The sequence below is a fragment of the Cheilinus undulatus genome, linkage group 2 (assembly GCF_018320785.1).
Source record: "Cheilinus undulatus linkage group 2, ASM1832078v1, whole genome shotgun sequence".
Classification (NCBI taxonomy): domain Eukaryota; kingdom Metazoa; phylum Chordata; class Actinopteri; order Labriformes; family Labridae; genus Cheilinus; species Cheilinus undulatus.
Window position 1 is genome coordinate 32,446,619 of NC_054866.1, and position 22,062 is coordinate 32,468,680.

Genomic DNA, 22,062 nt, shown 5'->3' on the forward strand with positions numbered 1-22,062 from the left:
AACCATAAACTCATGGTCACTGTGATAGCTTTTCAGTCACAAGCTTGATGATTAAATCAATACACCATTTATTCACAAGTCATGGTATACTGCTAACACCAGAGTCTTTCAAGTATATTTATGTTTATTTCAGACCATTAATATGCAACTACTCCAATGTTTATTATATGATGCAGACCTTTAGAGGTGAGACCTGCTGCTGATGGGAATGACTCTTCATCCTTTTATGACTCTGTCTGCTCTGCTGGAGCCTCCTCATTAATGCTAAAGCAATCCTCTTATGCATTAAAATGGTCAGGGAACAGTACCAGAACAAAACCTGCAGTTACACCATTCCCAACACTTTGATCCTGGCGTTTTTCATTGCGTTATTAAGTGTGTCTCTCCCCCTGCAGGCTAGTCAGTAGAATCACTGCAGGAGTGGGACTCTTACATAAAGCTGGCCATCCCCAGTACTTGAATGATAGGTTTTGAATGGTGGGTTGATGAGTTTGGGGGATTCTTTGCAGCTAGTCAGAGAGAAATGCTTCCTTGTGTTATAGTTTAAATTCACACAGCTCCTGTTTTCCAGATGAAGCTCTTATTTTCAGTCTTATGGTCAGTGATAGGCATTATTTTCACCTCTACTCATATTAAGAGTGGCCAAGTGAAAAACATTATAAGCCAGTTTACACATTACCATTTCCTTCATTCCTTTGATGGTCTTGTGGTGATTTTTACTAAAAGACTGTAGAAAACTTTAAATATGACCACATGGTTGTCAGTAGAGTGTGAGTGCATAATATGAAGTGATTTATCTCATTCCACCCTTGCTTGTCTGCATGGGTGTCTTCTTAGAAACAGGCTAAAATAAGATAACAGCAGTTCAGTTTCACTAGATGCTCCTGCATTGCACCCACTGAGTGGTTTTTGACCCTGTATAAACCACCTCTACAGAGGGGTCTGGCTGCAGACCACATATCTGAGATACCGTATATCTCAGAAAAAAAGAGCTGTAATTTGCTGGAACCATCTATTTTCAGGCTTTAATTTTAATTTAATTTAATTTTTTAACTCTATTCATAAACAAATCCAGCATTTATGAAATAACCACATTGCACCCATCACAGACTGAGAAACATTTCTTAAATAAAACTGAGAAAAAGGTCAGCGGTGTGATCTAGTATTAAATTATGTGTAGACCCATTTAAGAAGTAGTTACAGGTGAATGGTGGCTCACTTAAGCTCAGTTAGCTTTAGCTAAAGTTAACATAGCTACACTAGCTACATAATTTAGCCAATGTAGCTAAGTTATCCTGAGCAATGTGAGCTTTAGAAAAGTAGCTAAAGCTAATGTAGCTATTTAGATAACATATCTACGTAGATTACATATCTGCTTTGTAAGCTTAGCTTTTGCTAAGTTAACTACGTAGCTTCAATGCTTTAGCAAATGTAGCTAAAGCTACCTCAGCTATGCAGATAACATAGATACGTAGAATGCTTTCATGGAGGTCAAGTGTTTTTCCTGTTAGCAAACTTTTTACTTTATTGAACATTTTGTAATAAGGTTTTGCAGGTCAGGTTTTGAACTTTTAACTTTTGGTATTCTAGCTGTTACCTTAACCTTTACCCTAACCCTAAAAGGGTATTCAATTTAAATTTATTTCAAAAGTTTAAGCTTTTATTTCCTTTCTTATGAACAGTCTGTGAGAGTGGCCTGCAGCAGGACTGTCTTCACAAATTTTGGCCTTGGGTGGTTGATGTCAACATTATTAGTGGGCATAGTGTCTAAAAAGGTTTCAGCACAAGGAAGAGAGAGAACAAGAGAAAGAAAAAGGGGGCTGCAGTTGCTGCTGTGAATAGTCAACCACACATTTAAATGAGTTGGAAAGATGCAAAAGAAAAAATGGAAAGAGAAAAAAATTGAACCTGTTCCTAAAAAATAGTGACGGACAAATGTTTCAGAGTCAGTGTGAAAACACAAGTAGCACAACGTAAGATTGTTTCTTTTTCTGTGCAGCATTTTTAGACTAAAAGTAAACTCAGTTTCCAAAGGCCTTTACACTCAGAACTTTATCTTTAGTCTTTTGGAGACTGGCAGGTTTATCGCTACTACAGAGGACAGAGTTTGTTGTGTGTTTGTGGATACTGAGATTGAGATTTATTCTCTTTTTCACTCTCATTTATGATGCCATGTGGGATGTCCTTTTCAGGAAAATATCTTCCATTAATGATGATTTTTTTTTTTTTGTTTAACCTTATTGGAAAACTTAAGCTGTGTTTTAGAAAGGGAACTTTTTGTAGCAGATTTGTCTGTATGTCCTAATAAAAAGGAGGTGTTGTGATATTTAATACTGAGCTGTAAAAGGATGTTGAACTTTATAGTGATTTGTTGGAACACTACAACAACAGTGTCTCTGGTGTTAAGATTATGACAGTTTGACAATTTGTATGCTTGTTACGTAAATAAAGTGAAATCAAATTGAGTGTTTCTGGTAACTGAATGATGTGACAATTTTCTGTGATTTCCAAAAGCCCTTTCATTCAGCCAAAATACAGTGATTTCCTGGTTTCTGGCTTTGAAAATCTTCCTTTTATTTGTCATCTTCAAGCTGAACTATATGTGACTTTAAACATCAACTGTGTTGACAGTTTCTTTACTCTAAGCTTTACATTGATTGTGAATACCACTTTATCTGTCATCTTGATCCCTTTTAACATGAAAACAGAAATAAAAAAAAAACATGGAAAGAGTTGGGCTGGTTGTTGTTTCTACTTGTTTTCAGGCTGTTAACAGAGCATGCACATGATGGTGAATAAACACGTTTGCCCATCCTGGTTTCCCTAACAGAGGGGAAATGACTTGGGATCTCATTAACATAACATGAATAAAATAAAAACAAAACCAGTGCTCTCTGATAAACAGACAAATTCACTTCAACAGTCTGAAATTACCACAATAATTCTGTTTAATGTAGTAAGAGCAAACTCTGAAGTTTGACTCATTCTCTTCAGAGTCAATATTTTCTGATTAACTGTTTACAGAGCAATTGTTGCTGTCAAAGATTAACCAAAGAAAGAGCTCTGTCTGCTTTCTGCTCATCGGTGCCATCCCTCTGCGTGTCTTACTGTGACATCACGCTGTGCAGACACCTGTGCTGTTTTGCATGGTTGGCTGAAAGGTAATTTTACCCTGCATAGTAGACTTTGAACTCAGTCATGTAACTAAATTAGTGACCAACAAATTCGTAATGATTCCAGCAGCAAGGATGAAGAGCATGGCGGCCACAGCCAGACCTCTACGCAGGACCAGAGCCTTGTAAGAGATTTCCTCCTCCACAGGTTTTTCTGGTGCCTCAGTGTAGACCAGGTCCATGCTATCTGTTGGGCTCTGAAGGTCCTCTGGATCCCCTGACTGGGGTCCTGGACCTGTTGATGCAAACATGACTTTAATGGTTTTACTGAAAAAGGTTCAAATGTAAAGCTACATGTATATTCTGACAATAAACTACAGACTAGCTGACTGCTGCAAAATCATTTATCATTTGCCAAACAGGATAAACAGAATAAAGGGTTTAGCTGCTGCATAGGCTGTCTTACTTGCGTCTGTGGAACTCCCACACACTCCTGCTCTGATTTGAGCCTGGAAGAAAAACAATGTGTCAACTTGAATTCATAAAGAAAAAGCCTGAGGCCATTTAGAGCTGGAGGATAAGGCTCTGAATACCAACCTCAACTGTAGCTTTCTTCCAGTTCATTCTCACCAGGTAGAAAATCAGAAAAACGCACTGCAGAAACCCACAGGTAAACAAACCTGTCCACAGACCTGTGAGAAAAGAGAGTTTACATCCTGTTTTAAACACAAAAAGGGGATGTTGGTAATGATTTGATTTAGAATTTAAGTAACGTTACCCATGATTCCTAGTTTTGCAGCAAACATCAGTGACACTCCAATAGGAAATCCAATGGTATAGTATCCCAGTATGTTACAGATTGCACCGACTTTCTGTTTACCTGCTCCTCGTATGATTCCCCCACAGGCAGCCTAGTCACACGCATAGAAAGAGAGAGATGCTTTAAAAATTGGCAATACAGGGACTTGTCATGCAGTCTTGTGTGAACTGTAGGTTTTATATAAATATGGATAATGTGTCTCCATCTTCTTCCATGGTAAAAAATTGAAACCAAAATGGCCCATGACAGGCAGTTAAATACTTAGGCTGGAGACTAGAATGGGAGCCGAGAGGGGCAAGAGATGTGGCTGGTTGAGCATGGAATTGTGTTAATTTTGGTTACAATTTTTCACGATTTTCCACCCTAAACTCTGTCAACCCCATAAAAAATGCTGCAGGAGCTGCATTTGTCATCAGAGAAAAAAGAACACTTTGACATAAATCATTATTATGATATCAATGAAAGAAACCACATTTGAGAAAAGTTACTCTTGACAGGTGTTTACATTTTTAAGTTGGCCCCATGTTCCATCTTCTAACATGGAGGTCGTGTTCATGACATATAATATAACTCAGTCAGCAGGGGAGTACTAAATATTCTGACTTCCCTTCTCTCATACTTTTGTGACATTCATTTCTTCTACAAATTTACAATGGAGTACCTCAAGGTTCCAGTTTTAGCGACAACTGTTCGCTATATATCAACCCTAAGATGTTGAAAAAGAAATTGTTACACTCAGGGTGTAAGTGGCCAGATATGCAGTATGCATAAATTACAACAAAACTTCTTGTGCTTTAATTTTTTAATGAAGATCAGACATGATCATGAATATCAAATAGTTACTTTTGGGGAATTTGACCCCGTGAATGCCAGTTTGAGTGCAAAGCCCTGATGTTTATAATGTAACACAAACACACAAAATAAATATTTTTCTTATACTTCATGCAAATCGAATTTCCTGGAGGGGGAAATCACAGCCTTAAATGTGTTAATGATGAGATCTGTGTCTAATATCAGCACTACATTACAGCTATATTTATCAACCCTTTATGACCTACCATAGAATAAATCCGCCAGAGCATAAATTTACATTTTTACATGCTGTAGTGCCATTTTTTTTTTTTTGAGTATTTGAATTGGCTATACATCAGTACAGCCCTTAGAACCCAAATTTGAATGATATATATGTGATAAGTCCATAGTAACAAATTCAATTGCTCAAAAGTGCAAAAACCATTTAAAAAATGAAAATTGTTTTGTTTTTATGTTTTTTTATATTTTCCTAAATACAGAGATGTCATAGCTGTATCCCTCAAAATTGTGACTGTAAAAAAGTTGCACAAGATGATTTCAAACCACAAAAAATTATTTTGAGTTTGGTCATAACTTCATTTTTGAAATACACTCATCTTTATAAACTGTGGCAAAAATGAAAATAAAATGAAATTGTGCTGAATTTGCAAAAAGATAGCATCTTTTTTTAAAAATAAACTATTTACAGTAGTGCAATCAAATCTCTAAGTGTGCCAGATTCTTTTGAGCATGCATGTGTTTGCAGAGGACCATGTTGAAACAATAACAAGTGTGGCTCTTGTCCAGCAAGAAAACAACACAGTTATAGCCTGGATTATATTTCATGATATTGTTTTTGATGTGTGCGCTTTATACTACATTTCTGCAAAAGAAGGAAGGATATTTCTAGAAGGAAACAGCACTCTGGGACACACTGAATGTGCAATGTGTTAGTGTAACTCCTGTGGTTTTATATGCAAAAAGAATTATTGCTCTCTCTCATTTGGTAACAATTCTGCCCAAGATTAAAAATAGATATGCAAATGGGAGTGCCATCGATCCTATAGGTTTTAAAGGGTTAATAATAGTTCTCTCTATTTAATTATCAACCTAACTGCTAATGCTAATATTGCAGTCTTCTATTTTCTATCAATCATAGCTGTTACTGCAAATTTTCACATATTGCTACCATCATTACGTGAGTCATAGCCATGTCCTACAAAATGGGAGATTCATTTATGGCCACAACTGCCAAAAAATTGTCTTTCAGTTGTTGTTTTGTTGTTTCTCTTGTCCCTCTCCTCTTCCTGCTTTTCCCCTAACCCTCCTTCTAGGCCTTTCCAACCTCAGCAGAGGTTGGGCAGTGGACTGTCAATACAAGTCTAGTCTGCTCGATATTTTTGCCTCTTAAGGGTTAGGTTTTTATTGCCACTGTAACAGGGCTTAATACTGCTAGTGATTAATGCTGTTCTATTATAATAGGCCACAACAGTGCGGTCTAGACCTGACCTCTTTGTAAACTGTCCTAAGATAACTTAAGTTATGAATTGGTGCTTTACAAACAAAGAGAGTTTGACTGAGATTGACTGAACTGCTTTGAGTACATGTAATGCTGTACTTGAACAATGGGGCTTCATCCTTTATAAAGCCATCTTGGGCAAGATTCTGGACAACCTTTCTTCTCTTTCAATCTTGAAGGAAGAAATACATAACCTTTGTTTGTCTGACCTTGTTCAGTTTGTTGTTCCTAAAGTGTGAACTGAGTTGGGGAACCTATTGTTTAACAATCAAGATTTCTGTATATAACAGTTTTAACTCATTATTTATTATTGTTCTTAAAATTTCATGTGTACTGTGTGGGTTTTATAAGTGTTTTTGTTCTTAAAACTGTGTGCTGCTGCCATTCTTGGTCAGGTCTGCCTTAAATAAGAGATCTCTGATCTCAATGGGATTAACCTGGCTAAATAAAGGTAATAATCAAATACAGTCTGTTATGTGAACACAGTGATTTAAATACTTACTGATGTAGCATCTAGAAGGAGGAATGGGGCATAAAAAGATATCACCTGTGCAACTCTTTGCCTGATTTGTCTGAAAGGAAACAGACTCAGATTCAACATTTTAAGAGATGTGACATGAGATTGCATGTTTTCTGTTGTTATTCAGTTCTATAACATTATACGGTGAAGTTGAATCATTGACTAAAGATGAGTCACCACAGATCATCACCGTTTAACATGAGTCAGAAACATTATCCCTAAGTTAATATGTAAACGACTGTGTGAGCAAAGTGCACTGTAACGAAGGTCATTTTATAACACCCGTTATCTCTCCCGGACTTGATACCATCTGCATGTATAGACTTGTAGGTTTTCTTTATGTTATGGTTAAATCTTAAGATGTACTCACTCATCATAAGTAAAGACGTAAGAAATGTGGTCCTTCGAGCTCCCAATGATAACAGCTGAACATACAGAAACAGAAACTGTAGATAGGAGACAAAGTGAATCAGGATCATTATAAAACAGCATTTTTTGGGGGTGAAACTAGCTCAAATTAAATTACATTTATTCCTGTTTAAACACCACTGTAACAAAAATAGAAGCAGGTACTGTTTTAATATAACATAATTACAATTCTTTTGTATGCAGCTATTATATGAGGTTTTATACCAGCGGCCAGTAAAAAAACACATTTTATATGTCTAATTATTGTAAATATTGATTGCCTATGACAGAATAATTTATTTAGTTTACCAGTGAGAAGCTCTGCTGAAGCAAACCGTAAACTTATGGAAGAAACTTTATACCTCATGAGTAGATAATAAAGGGCACAAGTCTGCTCCTGTCACATTTTTGGACACAAGGCTTTTTATGCTTTTAAAGTACAACTGCACTCATTTGATTGAGTTGTATTAAAATTAATTAAGAATAATTCAACTCATTTCTCATCAAAAAAGGTTGATTATACTGACCTGAACAGAACATTGCAAGTTTAGCAGACAGCTTGGCTTGCTTTGTGTCTCCAGCTCCTAAGGCATTCCCCACCCTGACATTTCCTGCTATACCGAAGCCCATAGGGAACTTTAAAAATATCATAAATATAGGGTTATATGACATAGAAAAAGGTGACTTACTTTATACCAGTACAACTTGATGAGGATTTAGTATTTGGTCGTAATTACCATGTATGCAACATTTGCCAGTTCATACACAACTGACTGAGCTCCAAGTTCAACCTCACTAATGAGACCTGTCAACAATAAAAACATCAGTAAGACTTTAAACAAACAGCAGTTCACATGCTGTAAAACAATACAGTGGCTATAGTGTTACCTGCAAGAAAACTTCCAATCTCATACGTCCACCACTCAACACATAACATAACCATGCTGGGGATGGCCAGGTAAATGTATGAGCCCCAGTCCCGCAGGCACTCCTTGGACCAGCCTGTTGGGGAAAAGAATCAGTCAATAAATTATTCAGGATTGGCAGGCTTGTATTATTCAAAATAAAAGCACAGTTAAGCAAAAATAGCAGTTATCATAGTATCATAGAACTAGAATGGCCGTCTGAGGCGGCAGACCCACGCCTAAGCAGCGCCACCGAGGAACTCACGCTCCCATTGATTACCATGGTGTTCAAAATTTCGAAGTCCGAGAAAAACCGAACAGGTGTACGGATCATCACCAAAATCTCTTTTATTCTTCCCTGTCACTATCCCAATATTCCCTGAAAGTTTGGTGAAGATCCACCTTTCCGTCCTCGAGTTATCTTGTACACATACAAACAAAGATACAGAACCCTTTCCATAACCCCCCGCCGATTTCATCAGTGTGGGTAAAGATTACATAAACTTATCAACTACTTTAACCTCCTGAGACCCTGTGTGCACATTTGAGGACATTCTATTTTGGTTTTCCTACAGCATAGTGACAACTTTTGGCTATTAGATTTTTTGTTCAGAATTTACATAAAAGTTTGAGAATTTTCTTCAACTGTGTGGAGAATTCACTCAAAAATTCTCAAGAATTTTTTGGGGAAATGTTTTTATTTGGAGAGAGTTTGATTTATTTATTTATTTTTTTTTTTTGGAGAGGGGGGGAATGAGCTTTGACATTTTAAAGTACATTTATGGAAATTTGGTGAGTTTATGTGTAATTGAGGGGGAATTTGATTTTGAAATTTGGGTGGTGAATATCCTTCTAAATTATCTGAGAATTTTTAGGAAATTTTTTGGGATGCTGGGATCACTGGTTTGGAAATTTTCAATTGTCTTCCATGGAATTTTAGGGGGAGTTTATTTCAAAATTTTGTGGAATTTGAAAAGAAATTTTTCATGTGTATATTTTTTTTAGGAAATGTTTAATGAGACATCAGTGGAATATTTTTAATTTCTAAAGAGATTTTTTGAAATTAGCAGAATGTTTTGGCAAGGTCTTGAAAATGTGGAGGAATTTAGGGGGTCTATAATGTTTTGGAAATTTATGATAATTTTTAAAGAGAATTTCCTCAGACTTCCATCACTTAAAGTGGAAATTTAGTTCCCTAACCCTAAACCCCTTCCGACTCGCTGGAACACACTCAAAATGTTAATAAAGAAAAAAAAAAGAAAGAAAGAAAAAATAGAAGAGAAATAAAAATTGTGTGTTGAACAGTGAAATATGCCTGTTGTCCACAAATATAGATATATTTTTTGGTAAAACAAACAAAAAAAAAAAACTTCATGTTCAAAGCCAAGGCCAAGAGTTTTGTGCTTATCAGGCCCCACTTATCTTAAATAGTTGATGGAAACTAAAAATGCATTCCTAACAAAAGCTCAGATCTCAGGAGGTTAAGGTACACTTGTTCAACTGCCTATTGATAGAAATATCTAATCAATCAAACAAATGGCAGCAATCAATGTATCTAGGCATATAGACTGGGTCAAGGTGATCTACAGAAGCTTTAACCAGTGATTTAGTCTTATTTTAGTAATTTCTATTTTATAACCTTACACTATGTGGCTTTAGCCACAGTCTAATCTTATAAAAACAGACAGAACCACTGTTGATGAAATCCTGTCCTCAGATCCATCAAACAAAAGGCCTTTGTGGCATCTTTAAGGACCTTTAGGACCCACTTTGGTCCCTCTCTTCTTTTTCTCTTTAGAGCAGCTTTATGCCTTTATCAAGAGGATAGAATTGAGTTTTGAAGAAAAGGTAGTAGACCTTAAGTCCTACAAATATTTTAAAAAATCAAAGACACTCCTTAAAACTTGAGGGATATCCCAAAAAACATGAGATATTGTAAATAAACCACACATCAAATAAACAATTTATACGTAACTGCAGCTCAGTTTTCAAAGAAGCAGTTCACCCATCTTCAAGGTCTTGAAGTGATATTTCTGGTTTTAAATGAAATATTTATCTAGCATAAAACAAAAAGTAAGGAAATTTGTGTTTGGTACATTGTTTCTTCGTTGTAACAATGCTTCCTGGCAATAAATTTTATACAGTTGGAAAGCCTGTTTATTACCCTTTTAAATGGTGCCACATTTGTAAGGAACATGCATTTGTGAGATGAGCAGCAGAGCTGAGTATGTGGGTTGTGCCTATGAAAAATGTGCAAAATCTTCTCTGCCAATGCCAAACAGCTGATTCTGCTATTGACTCTCGTTTGGTGTTTGATGGATTGGATGACTGAAGTTTGAAGAAACAAGACATATTGACAATTTAACAATTTATTCATTTAACAAACAGGAGCCTCTGTAGCTTGTGGAAGAACCATACACAGCCACAACAGCCTGGCATCTCCTCCTCATGCTGGTCACCAGCCTGGTCACACACTGCTGTGGGATGGCATCCCATTCTTCAACCAGCATTTGTTGCAAGTCAGCCAGCGTGGTTGTGTTGGCACGAACAGCACACCCAAGTTGATCCCACATGTGTTCAATGGGGTTAAGGTCAGGACTGCTGGCAGGCCATTCCATCCTCTCCACTCCTTAGGAGGTAGTCTCTAGCTACTTTCACACTGCCTCTCTTTTATGTGTCTGTCACACCTTCGTTCCGCAACACCGTTCCATATGAAAGTGACCGTTCCACAGTGGGGGGTCGATCTCGCCCCACCTCTGATCCGGATTGAGAGGTAGTATCAGAGCCGGAACAGACTTTTCCGTAACAAGTGTGAAAGCACATCACGGCATTCCACAACGGCGAGTGTGTGCTGCTGTCTCCATAAAAGGGAGATTTAAAAACCAGCATGGTTTAATTGAGCAGCATTTCATTGAAGAAAACAACAGCGGGATAAAACAAAGAATAATGTGGATTAACTGGAGACACTGAGGTTAGAGATCTGATCACACTCTGTACAGGAGAGGAGAGAGCAGACACATCTCTGCTCACAGCAGCATCTGAAAAGTTCCATGATGTGTTCAAGTGAGCTCGGTACTCTTAAGTTTCCGACCTCCGATGTAAATAAGTGCACTGTGACACTGCTTAAAGTCAGACCTCCAACTCAGAAACATGGAGGAAAAAAAGTCTATTGGATCTAATCGATCAAAATGAATGTTCATGTTATTTTCACCATATTTCATTTAGAGAATACAAAGTTTTGAACCGAGAAATCCAGAGTTTCATTGAAAGTAGCAGCTCGGGCAGCAGCTGCCATCTGATTACGGGACGCCGGGGTGTGTTTGTAAGCTCGGGCGTGCACGGCTCTGTTACACCTTTGTGTGAATTGCTTGTTGCGGAACAGAGACGGGCATTCCTTTTTGCCTTTATTGTGGAATCTCTGTGTAAAAATGGCTTCTGATAAACCCCGCTCTGTGGGGGCGAGTGTTGTCATCTTGGAGGATAGAGTTCTTGCTGACAGGGTGAGAAAATTATAGTTTTATATAGTAAATTATAAATTATAGTATTCTTGGGGTGTTGTCTTCTTGGGATGCCCACTTTGCCGCCTGTCTCTGACATTCCCCTTTATATGGAACTTGGCCTTCAGTTTGGAGATGGTACTAGGGTTCACTCCAAACAATGCCGCAACTTGGTTTTGCGTAACACAAGCTTGAAGTTGCCCAACTGATGGGCCCTATCCAGATCAGTCAAACGTGGCGTGCCGATTCTTGAAGTAGACATCTACTGACCACTGAAGCAGGGCCCATGCTCACAGGTGCTGCCAATCAGGCACCTGACTGGCAGCACCTGGGGGTACCAGATGCTCAAAGCAAGATTCAATAGCAACAGCAAAATAAGCTGTTTGGCATTGGCAGAGAAGATTTGTCACATTTTTCATAGGCGCAACCCACATACTTAGCTCTGCTGCTTATCCCACAAATATTTGTTCCTTACAAATGTGGCACCATTTAAAAGGATAATAAAGAGGCTTTCCAACAGTATAAGATTTATTGCCAAGAAGCATTGTTACAACAAAGAAACAATGTACCAAACACAAATTTCCTTACTTTTTGTTTTAAGTTTATTTATAAGAGTGCAAGCAGCTGTTATATGTACTCAGTCTATTTTTTCTCTCTAATCACTGCAAGGTTCAGATCTCTTCTCCCATCCTGCACAAACTTAATGGAAAGACTATGATTTCTATAATAACTGATTAACAAACATTGATTTTAAGACCGCAGCCTCTAATTATATGCAAAGTCACTCGTTTTCACTGCTAATGTTGTACTCACCCCCCCACGTGGCCTTATGAAGTCCCCTCCAGATGATGTAAGCATAAAGAACCACAGTCAAGGAGTACTGGGAGAGCGTGTTGGCAAGAGCAGAGCCTCTGCAAAAAGGATTTATTTCATGTAATTGTCATTTTCATGCTTGAAAAATTTTAATGATGATGCTGAAAGAGCCAACAAGTAATACTCACGCCACTCCCAGATTCAAGGCTTTAAGGAAGATGTAGTTGATAAGGGCATTAAGAAAATTCACTATGACTCCTGTGATCACCTGTGGCCATATGATGCCCTATAGAGGAAGTGAAACATCTGATGTTATCACCCTTCTCTTGTCTTTTAACAGTCAAATACATTAATCATTGTGAATATATGTCTTCTCAAAAAGGCAGTTTCAGGTAGAGATGCTAATGCCACCTTTGCAATGAGACATTTTGTTAGAATTAATCCCTGCTGGATATTCCACAGCCAACTGTAAATATTGTTAGAGAGTGGAAGCGTTAAGGAACAACAGCAACTCAGCCATAAAGCAGAAGACTGTGAAAAATCACAGACTGGATTTCAATGTGCGTAAAAGTCACCAACGCTCTACTGATTCCATAGCTAAAGAGTTCTGAGCTTACACTGGTGTTAATGTAAACAGAAAAACTGTACAGCAGGAGCTTCATGGAAGGGTTTTCATGGCCGAGCAGCTGTGTGCAATCCTCACATCACCAAGTCCAATGAAGAGTGATGAATCACACTTCTCTGTTTAGCACACAGGTGGGCGAGTTACCTGCCTGACTGCATCGTGCCAGCTATGAAGTTTGGTGGAGGAGGGATAATGGTATGTGTGTTTTTCAGGGTTTGGTCAAAGCCCCTTATCGCCAATGAAGGGCAACATTATTGGTTCAGCATACCAAGACATTTTTGACAATGCTATGCTTCAGTTTGGGGAAGGCAGTGTGGCCCGCTCAGAGCCCTGACATCACCCCATCAAGCACCCTGGGATGAACTGGAAAGGAGATGGTGAGCCAGGCCTTCTCGTCCAACATCAGTGCCTGACCTCATAAATGCTCTGCAAAATGAATGGGCACAAAATCCCACAGAAACACCACAAAATCTTGTGGAAAACCTTCCAAAAAGAGTGGAAGCTTTTTACGCTATCAAATGCGGGGCAACTCCATACTAAAGTACATATATTTGAATACAGTGTCATTACAGTCCCTGTTGGTGTTATGGTCAGGTGACTGAATACTTTTTGTCCATATGGTGTATAACCACAGCAACGGATGATTACATTCAGCACAGGAATGGGGACTTTAACCTGCTAGAAGGATTTAAGAACAGCAGTGCTCAAGTTCGCTACATTCTGCAAGCTTACTTCACATTGTTAACTTTGAGACGCTGTGGTGCTGCTTTATTAGTGTTTACTTTTGACTGTCTCATGAACATCTTATCAACTTCAGACTAGTTGATTATACCTGATTAAACCTGAGTGTCTAAAACCTGAGTGTTTTAAGTTGTCTTGCTTAACACCTACCCTGCAGCAGTAGTTACGTACATTAAAAATTAGAAAATAGAAAACCATCGTTCATGTTGCTCATAGTCTGATATGCTTTTGTAATTCATAAAGAGTCATTAATATTAACTTAAAACTCCTCACCGGAGCTTTAAAAAATACAATATCACTAAGAACTGTAAAGTTTGTGCATAAATGTGCCTAATGTTGACTTTCAAATGTGTAAAAGTTCACAACAAACAGACCAGAGATACCATGGTGGCACAAAACCGTAATCAAGGGATTGTAACTGCAGGTGACCATTGAGCAAAATATGGGGTGAGGAGATCAAATAAAGGAAATGGAATTTAATCCATCCTTTAAATAAAATCAATAATTTGAAGCTCTTCAAGACAGTGAAGTCTTTATCCTACATTGTTGAGCTCCAGCATGTGAAGCAGATTGTGTTTCCTCGTGTATGACGTGCTACATAGATAAAGGGTGACGTGACTTCATACAGACTGACCTGGTTTTGTAGATATCTCGTTAGTAGTGAATACATGAATGTAGCCTAGAAGGGCAATAAAGAAAGATAAAAATTAATCTCTTAATTAAAACGTCCAGTGGGCAAACAAAGATAATTGATACTCACGGGAAGTGCTGGCATAAAAATCTTCACATACAACTGAGCCAACCTGGAGAGAGAGTTTACATCAATACCAACAATAAAGGATAGGAAAGTATCAACTTTATTGTCCAGCCAAGGCTTTAAACATTTTATTACTTGATAAAGTAAAAAAATTCCTCAATAACTCTTTACACAGAAAATTACAGTAAGAAGAGTAAGAGAGCTGAATTTGTCAGAGCTGACCTGGCCACTTCTGGTTCCTGTCTGACGGCCAGTAGAAGAGGCTCTGTGTTTATGAGGACTGCCCAGCAGGGAAAACAAGCCAGTGTCAAAATAAGGATAGCCCTCTGAAGAATGACCCCGACTCTCAGGAGGTTACGTCCCCCAAATGTCTAAAACCAAACAGTGATTCGTGTTTTTTTTTTTGTGTCTTTATATGTTTGCTTGTCATCCTTGGATCTGCCAGGCTCCTACCTGAGAAATGAGAGTATCACATGCTGCTGCCAAACCAGCCCCAATAGATATTCCTGTAACATTGATTACCTGAGAAAAAAGGAAACAATGGATTATGCTCTTCTGGTGTACTGGTTTAACTTTACAGTGATGAAAATACATTTCTGTACTTACAGCTATGGCTAAAGTCACCCCTGCCAGCTCTGTCTTCCCCATGTGGCCACAGAAAATAGTGCTGACAAAACTCACAGAGAAAACCATGAGCTGAGATATAATCTGAAACGAAAAATTAATGAATTAAGGGAAGCTGAGGATAACAAACTATAAAAATATAAATGTCAATTAACTTTCATGAAGAAAAAACAGTCAGTGATTTGAGGCTTGTATCACTTTTAAAACATGCTCACCACTGGTCCGGCCAGTTTGAACAGCTCGATTACTTCTGTCTTTGACCCAACTGGGACCAACATGCGGAGCCGCTTAAATATAAAACAGTCCCTCCATGAAGAAGGAGCTGAATTCTGGCTGCTGCTCTCCATTGTTAGGTGGGTGTCTGAAATTCTCTTCTTTTCGCTGTCTGCCTGTGTGTGAGCCCGTAGGTCAGTCGAGTATCTCTCTCTGACTTTATATGCTTATGCAATCTGCTGTATATCTGCTTTCTATTAGACCGGTCGGATAGGATGGGCGGTCGCTTCCTGTGCGTCAGCTGGCTATGACGTCGAGGTGTCGTTTCAGAGGGAACTTCAGGAGCACGTGCTTTCTCTCCAAACCTGACAGAAAATGTACTATCCCACAGGTAAACCACCATCTGGATTTGATCAACATTTTAGTCCTGGGCTAGTCAACGTAGAATAAACTGATGTAGCCCGGTTTGAATTTCTGAAGGTAAGGAGACACCGACTGAGGCAGTCAGTGGTCAGTGGAACTGAAGCAGCCTGGAAGAGGAAGGACTGCTGAAAACATAAATGACCTTTAGTCTGAATTAAACGATTTGACAGAATCAAGGTCATTATAGTTAACTGGAACTAAATAAAAACTAAGCTTTACAAAAAGAACTGTACATCTGGCTTACAAAAGTAACTAATAAAAAATAACAGTAGGGATAAAATATCCTTAGTTCTAGTCTTTTACATTAACATACTGACTCATATGTACACCAAAGCCTGTAGCATGTTAAAAGGCCTTTTCTGATCAAAAAAGACTCACACAACAGTTAATTTTTGTTCTTGAGCTGTATTCAAACATCAGACTTGAAGAAATAAAGTGAAAAGTGAAGAGCAGCTGGTTTGAACAGGTTTTAAAAAACTGTATGTTAACTTTTTCTCACTTTTTTGGGCAAGTAACCATTATTGCTGTAAAAACTAACCCACTGAAAACACTAAAACTAATAAAACCATACTTAAAGACCCTGTAAAGTAAAATCCAAACTGCGTCTTAACACACTAGATATGTTGAAATAGTTTCTGTAAACATGTGAAAACACTGATGTGATTGATTTTTGGATTGAGACTGTAAGAAAGTTTTTCACCTCTTTCCTTGCTTGGTTTAATCTGGGCCAATATGTGGACTCATGATGTCATGAGCCCACAGTGGGGAATGACCCGACCCTCTACCACTACAATATAAAATCACAGAGCAGTTTATCTCAGTACAGTCTGTTGTTAGCTGATGTCACTGGGCTTTGTCTCTTCTTCTAAGGTCAACAAAAGGTCGAGAGGCAGGCTTTTTTAATTTGAGAGGATGGAATTTCTCCTGAGTGAGCAGATTTTCCTGCCTCATTTTTCCTGATTTTGAAGCTTTATTTTATAAACTTAGAGATGTTCTGTTTGACTGACATTTTACCTGGGGGTTCATAACACAGTGACATATCATACAACAAACCTAAATACAGATTCATTTTCACTTCACAGGGTCTTTAAATGAAGCATTTTTGCAAAATAAAAAAACAAACAAAACATCAGTATAAACTGATAAAAACTAAACTGCAATATAACACAAAAAGTAAAAACACATAAATATATATATATAAAAAATGTATAAACATTCAAACTGTAACAACCTTGGTTGGAATAGATTGAAGAATATTACAAATATTACTGTAAAGACTTGTAAAACTGGATTATATTATGTGCTGTTATATTGATATTTTTTCAGTCTCTGAATTTCTGTAGTTGATCACAGTAAATCTCCCCATTTTGTCCCATTTCACTTTTGCATTTAAAACAGTTGACTTCCTGTTTGGATACAGACCAGGGTTTTAAAGGAAAATAAGGATTTGTGGATAGATTGCAGATTTTGTCATGAATTTAACCACAGAAAAGGGAATTTGTTATAGATTATAAAGGAAATAAGGTAAGATAAAAAGTTCAATGTCTGATATCATAGGGTGAAGAGTCATCCACTGAGCTGTCTGTAAGTTTCTGAAGTGAAATGACATATGAAATGACAAGGAGCAGTGGTACACTTAATTTACATCACTGTGGCGGAGAGAGACACTGCAGCGACTCAAGCAAAGTGTGCTAGAAGCAGGGGAGGAGAGTAATCAATTACATTAACTCAAATACTGTAATTGATTAGTTTTATGCACTTGTACTTTTTGAGTACTTAGAATCACTACTCCTACTTAAGTACATGTATGGGGAAGTTTTTTTTAATTCATTACATTTTGAAAAGCATCAAGTACTGAATTAAAAACAAAAGAAAAACAAAAGAAAAACTACATAAGCCAAGACAAGGAGGTCCAAGCTTTCTACCAACAGTGCAAAAATGGCTAGTAGTTTGACACATGACGACCAGTAACATATAGCAATAGAATAATCCCTCATTTCATCCCAAAACAGCTGTTGCATTTTACTTTAGACAGTCACGCCCTATACTGAACAACCTGGTTAGAGACTCACATTCTCTTGTTGAATTACGATCATATTCCACTGTGAAAGCCCCTTAAGTATCAAAAGTAGCTACCCAGTACTTTAAGCAACTCAAATTGACTTATAATTGTGATTTATAGACCAGTGCTTTTGATTCTACTTGAGTGAATTTTAACCAAAGCATCTGTACTTGACTTGTTTTGCAAATCACATGACCAAAACCCACAGACCTTTTACTTAAAAGGTTTGAAGAAATAACAATGCAGTAAATATTCACATTTAAGGACTTTAAAAAAATGTATGATTTTAATTTAAAAAGAATGAGAGAACCAATCAAGGAAAGAGTAGATAATCATTTCTCAGTAGGCCAATTCAAATAAGGTAATTGAGTATTTTTACCTCACCATCTGATCTGAATGAATTTAACTTAGGCAAGAAAATTATCTTGAATTAATTCTAAAACCTTTAATACTGACATCCACGTGTCAATCGTCGCTGAGCAAAGCTGCCCATTTTATTTGTATATTGCACAACACCTGTGTACTAACAGCTGACATGGTTCACCACTGTATAATTCAAACCAAGCAACATGAATATTAGCATGGATGCTTGTAAAAGTATCATCAATATTTTGAATCTGTGGGTATTGTGAAATTCTCACTATTTACCCAATAAGTCCCTCTATCAAAAGTATTTTTACTGGTGCCAATCATTCATGCGGGTCAACTCTTAAGGTCAGAAAATCTGTTGTTCCGGATAAATTCAGGAACAGCAGATCGATGCAGGAGGGAACAGCATGTTTTAAACACAGCTTTTAAATCACACATTCAGCCTTGTTTGCCTCCAAGTAAAACCAAGAATAGCTCAGCAGGTACCAGAGCCTAATTCTTCTACCTATCATTACCAGTTTTGGACTGTGGTTGTTATTACTGCATTGTTCCAACAGATGGAGCCATTTTTACAGTTGTAAACTATGAACCTCATGAAATGCAATGAGTGTCAGTGAATTTTAAGCTTTGAGGTGACAAAAATAATTAAACAGACTGAAAAGATAGTTTAACATCACCAAACACCTGCTATGTCCTTAAATGTCCTTAATTCTCTATAAATGAACTGCTACACTTCCATTTGTAATACATGTTTTTCATTTTTTTGGAAAGTTTAAAAGACAGTAGTCAATCAACCAGACTTTTTATCTAACAGGCTGAAGTTTAAAGTGGTTTAAAGAAGACTTGAAAGCATATGAGTGATTACAAACAAGATATTAAAGAACTCCTGCATTTCTGGTATGTGGGATTGTGTATGGAAAATTAAAGGGGTGTTAAATGACATCCTGGAAAAGAAGCTTTCATAAGAAATAACACATTTTTTGTTTAGAAAAAATACCTCTAAAAGGAAAAGTGTTATTCTGATTGTGTGTTGCACAATGAGAGCTGTAATCCTGCAGTTCAAAGAAAACACTGAAAAGAGAAAGCAACAGATAAAAGGCTATAAAAGCATCCAAAGTAATCTTATGTATCTCATTCTAGAAGGGCTTTATTGCAGGTGTAATATCTGACAAAATTAAATAAAGATGTACGGTAAGGACCAGTCTGTTGGTAGGTGTGATCCCTCTGTAACTTCACCACATCACATGCTAGTCAGACTACGTTGTCATTTATTCTGGCAACCATGACAACAACCCAAACTGCCCCATTCTGTTGTTTATAATGCTGAATAATCTCAGACTGAGGGGATGCCGTCCTGTAGGTCTGCAATGGGCACTTTAGGATGGCAATGCATGCTCTCTGCTGACCAAAATATCAGTTCTTTGTTATGGCATGCAAGAGAAAAATAGACTTTGAATCAGCTGACAGTAATGCCAGTGTGAACCTCAACTGACCAGACAGTTTGCATGAAACAGTCTCTGCTGAACTTCAGAGAGACGGACACAATGGCAGGGTTGCAGTTCTTCAACCTCTTATTAACTTAAAAATGTCCTTTTGCGAGTGTGGCACCAAAAGAAAACACGCGCTCTGCTCATAAAGTCAGATGAGTCATCATGCTCTCAGTTTTTGAGCACGTGTGGTACATGTTTCCTGAAGTGAGAGGTTCTGGTTTCATCCTCTGCCAAAAGGTGGATTTCTGTAAGTGGAACTGCACACATGAAGTAAACATTACTGCAGTAAACATGAAGTTACTCCGCAAGATCATGGTGCAGTATCCTAGAATGACTGTGCCTCAGTCTAAAGGCCAGACCATGCTTATGTCCCTTACCTTAATAGTTCTTTCAGAATTCATTTCGGTGAAACATGACATCATTTCATGTTTGCTGTATTTACTAAAACCACATTCAAACAATAAATAATTACACATTAAATATGTTAATAAAGCTAAATTGAGGCCCTTATGACAGTATATTTGAAGTTAGTCATATTTTCTCACATTCCTAAATCAAGATAAAGTAAGCCATTTTCCAAGTCTTTTAGCAACATGGCATCATTAAAGTCCTCTACCCTGATTAGACAATCCATTAGAAATGATTAAAATCTGTTATAGGTATTCAGATACCAGGTTATAACCCTTAATGCTTAGTGTGAAAGCACCTCAATGCATGTTGAAAGTGGTGTGATAGCCAATAGCTCAGACTGTACATGGAGTATGATATTTAACTGAACTTGGCCTAGAATGGTAGTGAGGAGGCTGAAGTGTTGGGAATTCATGTCTCCTGAGCCAAAACAAAGTTCCAGGTATTGCCAAGGCATGTCTTGGATGCTGCCATCGCATCTGTGTCTGGGTCAATGACATGACGCATGTTTTAAAGTAGCCGAAAGTTTAAATAATATCTAAAAGGGTGAATATAATTAAGGTTCATACTGATTCCTTTCACTTATGTCCCTTTTACTGCCCTAGTCTAACTTTTCAGGTTTCAATCAACTTTGAGAGAATAATCGGGCAATTTAGGCAAAAATGTCAATGTGGTGTAACCAAAAAAGAAATTGGTACCAGAAAAATTCAACTTTTTTGAAAAAGGTGAAAATCCCAACTAAACACACTATAAACTAGTCTGGCACAATTTTACACTAGTAGTGTTGAATGTTAGATGATGTCTTGAACAATTATTGATTTGTGTATTTTTGATAGCTTTGGGAATCTTTGGAGTTCGATTGACTTCCTAAAATGTCAATTTGGGGTACCCACCATTCAAGGGGTCATTTTGCTAATATTTTTCAAAAATGCATTTTCAACGGAAATTATGTCCCAGAGATGAACATCTAATGGTCATAACTGGTACATCTCAAGGTTGGTATCTCTGATTAAAATCTGATATAATCAGACATTTCCAGGGCATGGTAAGGAATGTCACTGATCATATGTCAAATGGTATGACCCAAGAAAAACATCTATATTTCATGATCTTTGTAAAAAACATTATTTACATTAAAAGTACTCTTTGACATCTTTATACCAAGACCACAAGCTTCCATAGGTGTCTGTGATAAAGCCTGTTAAATTTGATTTTAGAGTGAAATGTCAAATGGTGTAACCGGTTAAACCAATTGACACCTATTAAAAAAACATATTTTAGCAATAATCAGAACTATGTGATGCTAATTAAAGATGTAATAAGAAGAAACTTGCTATTTATAACTATTTTCAAGAGTTAATCACCATAATTTTTTAAAGATAGGATTTATTCACTACTTTATTATCTGATTTCTGTTAGGCTAGGATAAAATGAATTTATTAAGTAACCTTTATGTTTGGGAAATATTCGGTAATAACATTCCTTCTCTGAAGGAAATGAGAGGGTATCTCTGACTGAAACTATCAGGAGTAAGGCCCTGACTGTTGGTTTTCCTTAGACACCAAACAGCAGTTTGGAGTTCACAACCTTCTTGGAGTCTGGGTGGGGTCCTGGAGTGAGTCCAGCCTCTGGATCTGACAGTCCTACTGGGAGGTGTTAACCCTTATGTGGTCAATGTTGAAGAAACTTTGTGGGGTTATTTGGAGGAACGCTGATCTGAGTGGTGTTCTGTTACTAGACTTCTCTGCTAGCTGTCCACTGCCCATATTAACGGTATAACCATACTAGTCCAGAGACTGATGATAGAGTTTGTAGTTGCCTTATCAGATCTGTCCCCGTACGTCATGGAGACTGAAGTGAAGGAGAGAGACGGCCTGTTGGCTGATCACCACCAGTTGGATCAGATGGTGGAGTAGGCTGTCAGACCTGGTAATCCTAAACAGGTTGTGAAATGAACTGAGAA

The 22,062-nt window shown here is 37.5% G+C and overlaps 1 protein-coding gene across 1 annotated transcript; it reads right to left on the bottom strand.

The window, feature by feature from the left end:
* Positions 1 to 2,930: 2,930 nt before the first annotated feature.
* Positions 2,931 to 15,581, bottom strand: slc47a3 (solute carrier family 47 member 3). The gene is made up of 17 exons (XM_041813977.1): positions 15,350 to 15,581; positions 15,117 to 15,218; positions 14,964 to 15,032; positions 14,733 to 14,881; positions 14,514 to 14,556; positions 14,388 to 14,432; positions 12,576 to 12,673; positions 12,388 to 12,485; positions 8,061 to 8,174; positions 7,910 to 7,977; positions 7,700 to 7,808; positions 7,135 to 7,210; positions 6,747 to 6,816; positions 3,892 to 4,024; positions 3,711 to 3,805; positions 3,580 to 3,622; positions 2,931 to 3,408 (listed from the first exon to the last, which is right to left on the bottom strand). The coding sequence occupies exons 1-17, from the start codon at positions 15,479 to 15,481 to the stop codon at positions 3,197 to 3,199; spliced, it is 1,656 nt and encodes a 551-aa protein (XP_041669911.1). The 5' UTR covers positions 15,482 to 15,581; the 3' UTR covers positions 2,931 to 3,196.
* Positions 15,582 to 22,062: the final 6,481 nt, after the last annotated feature.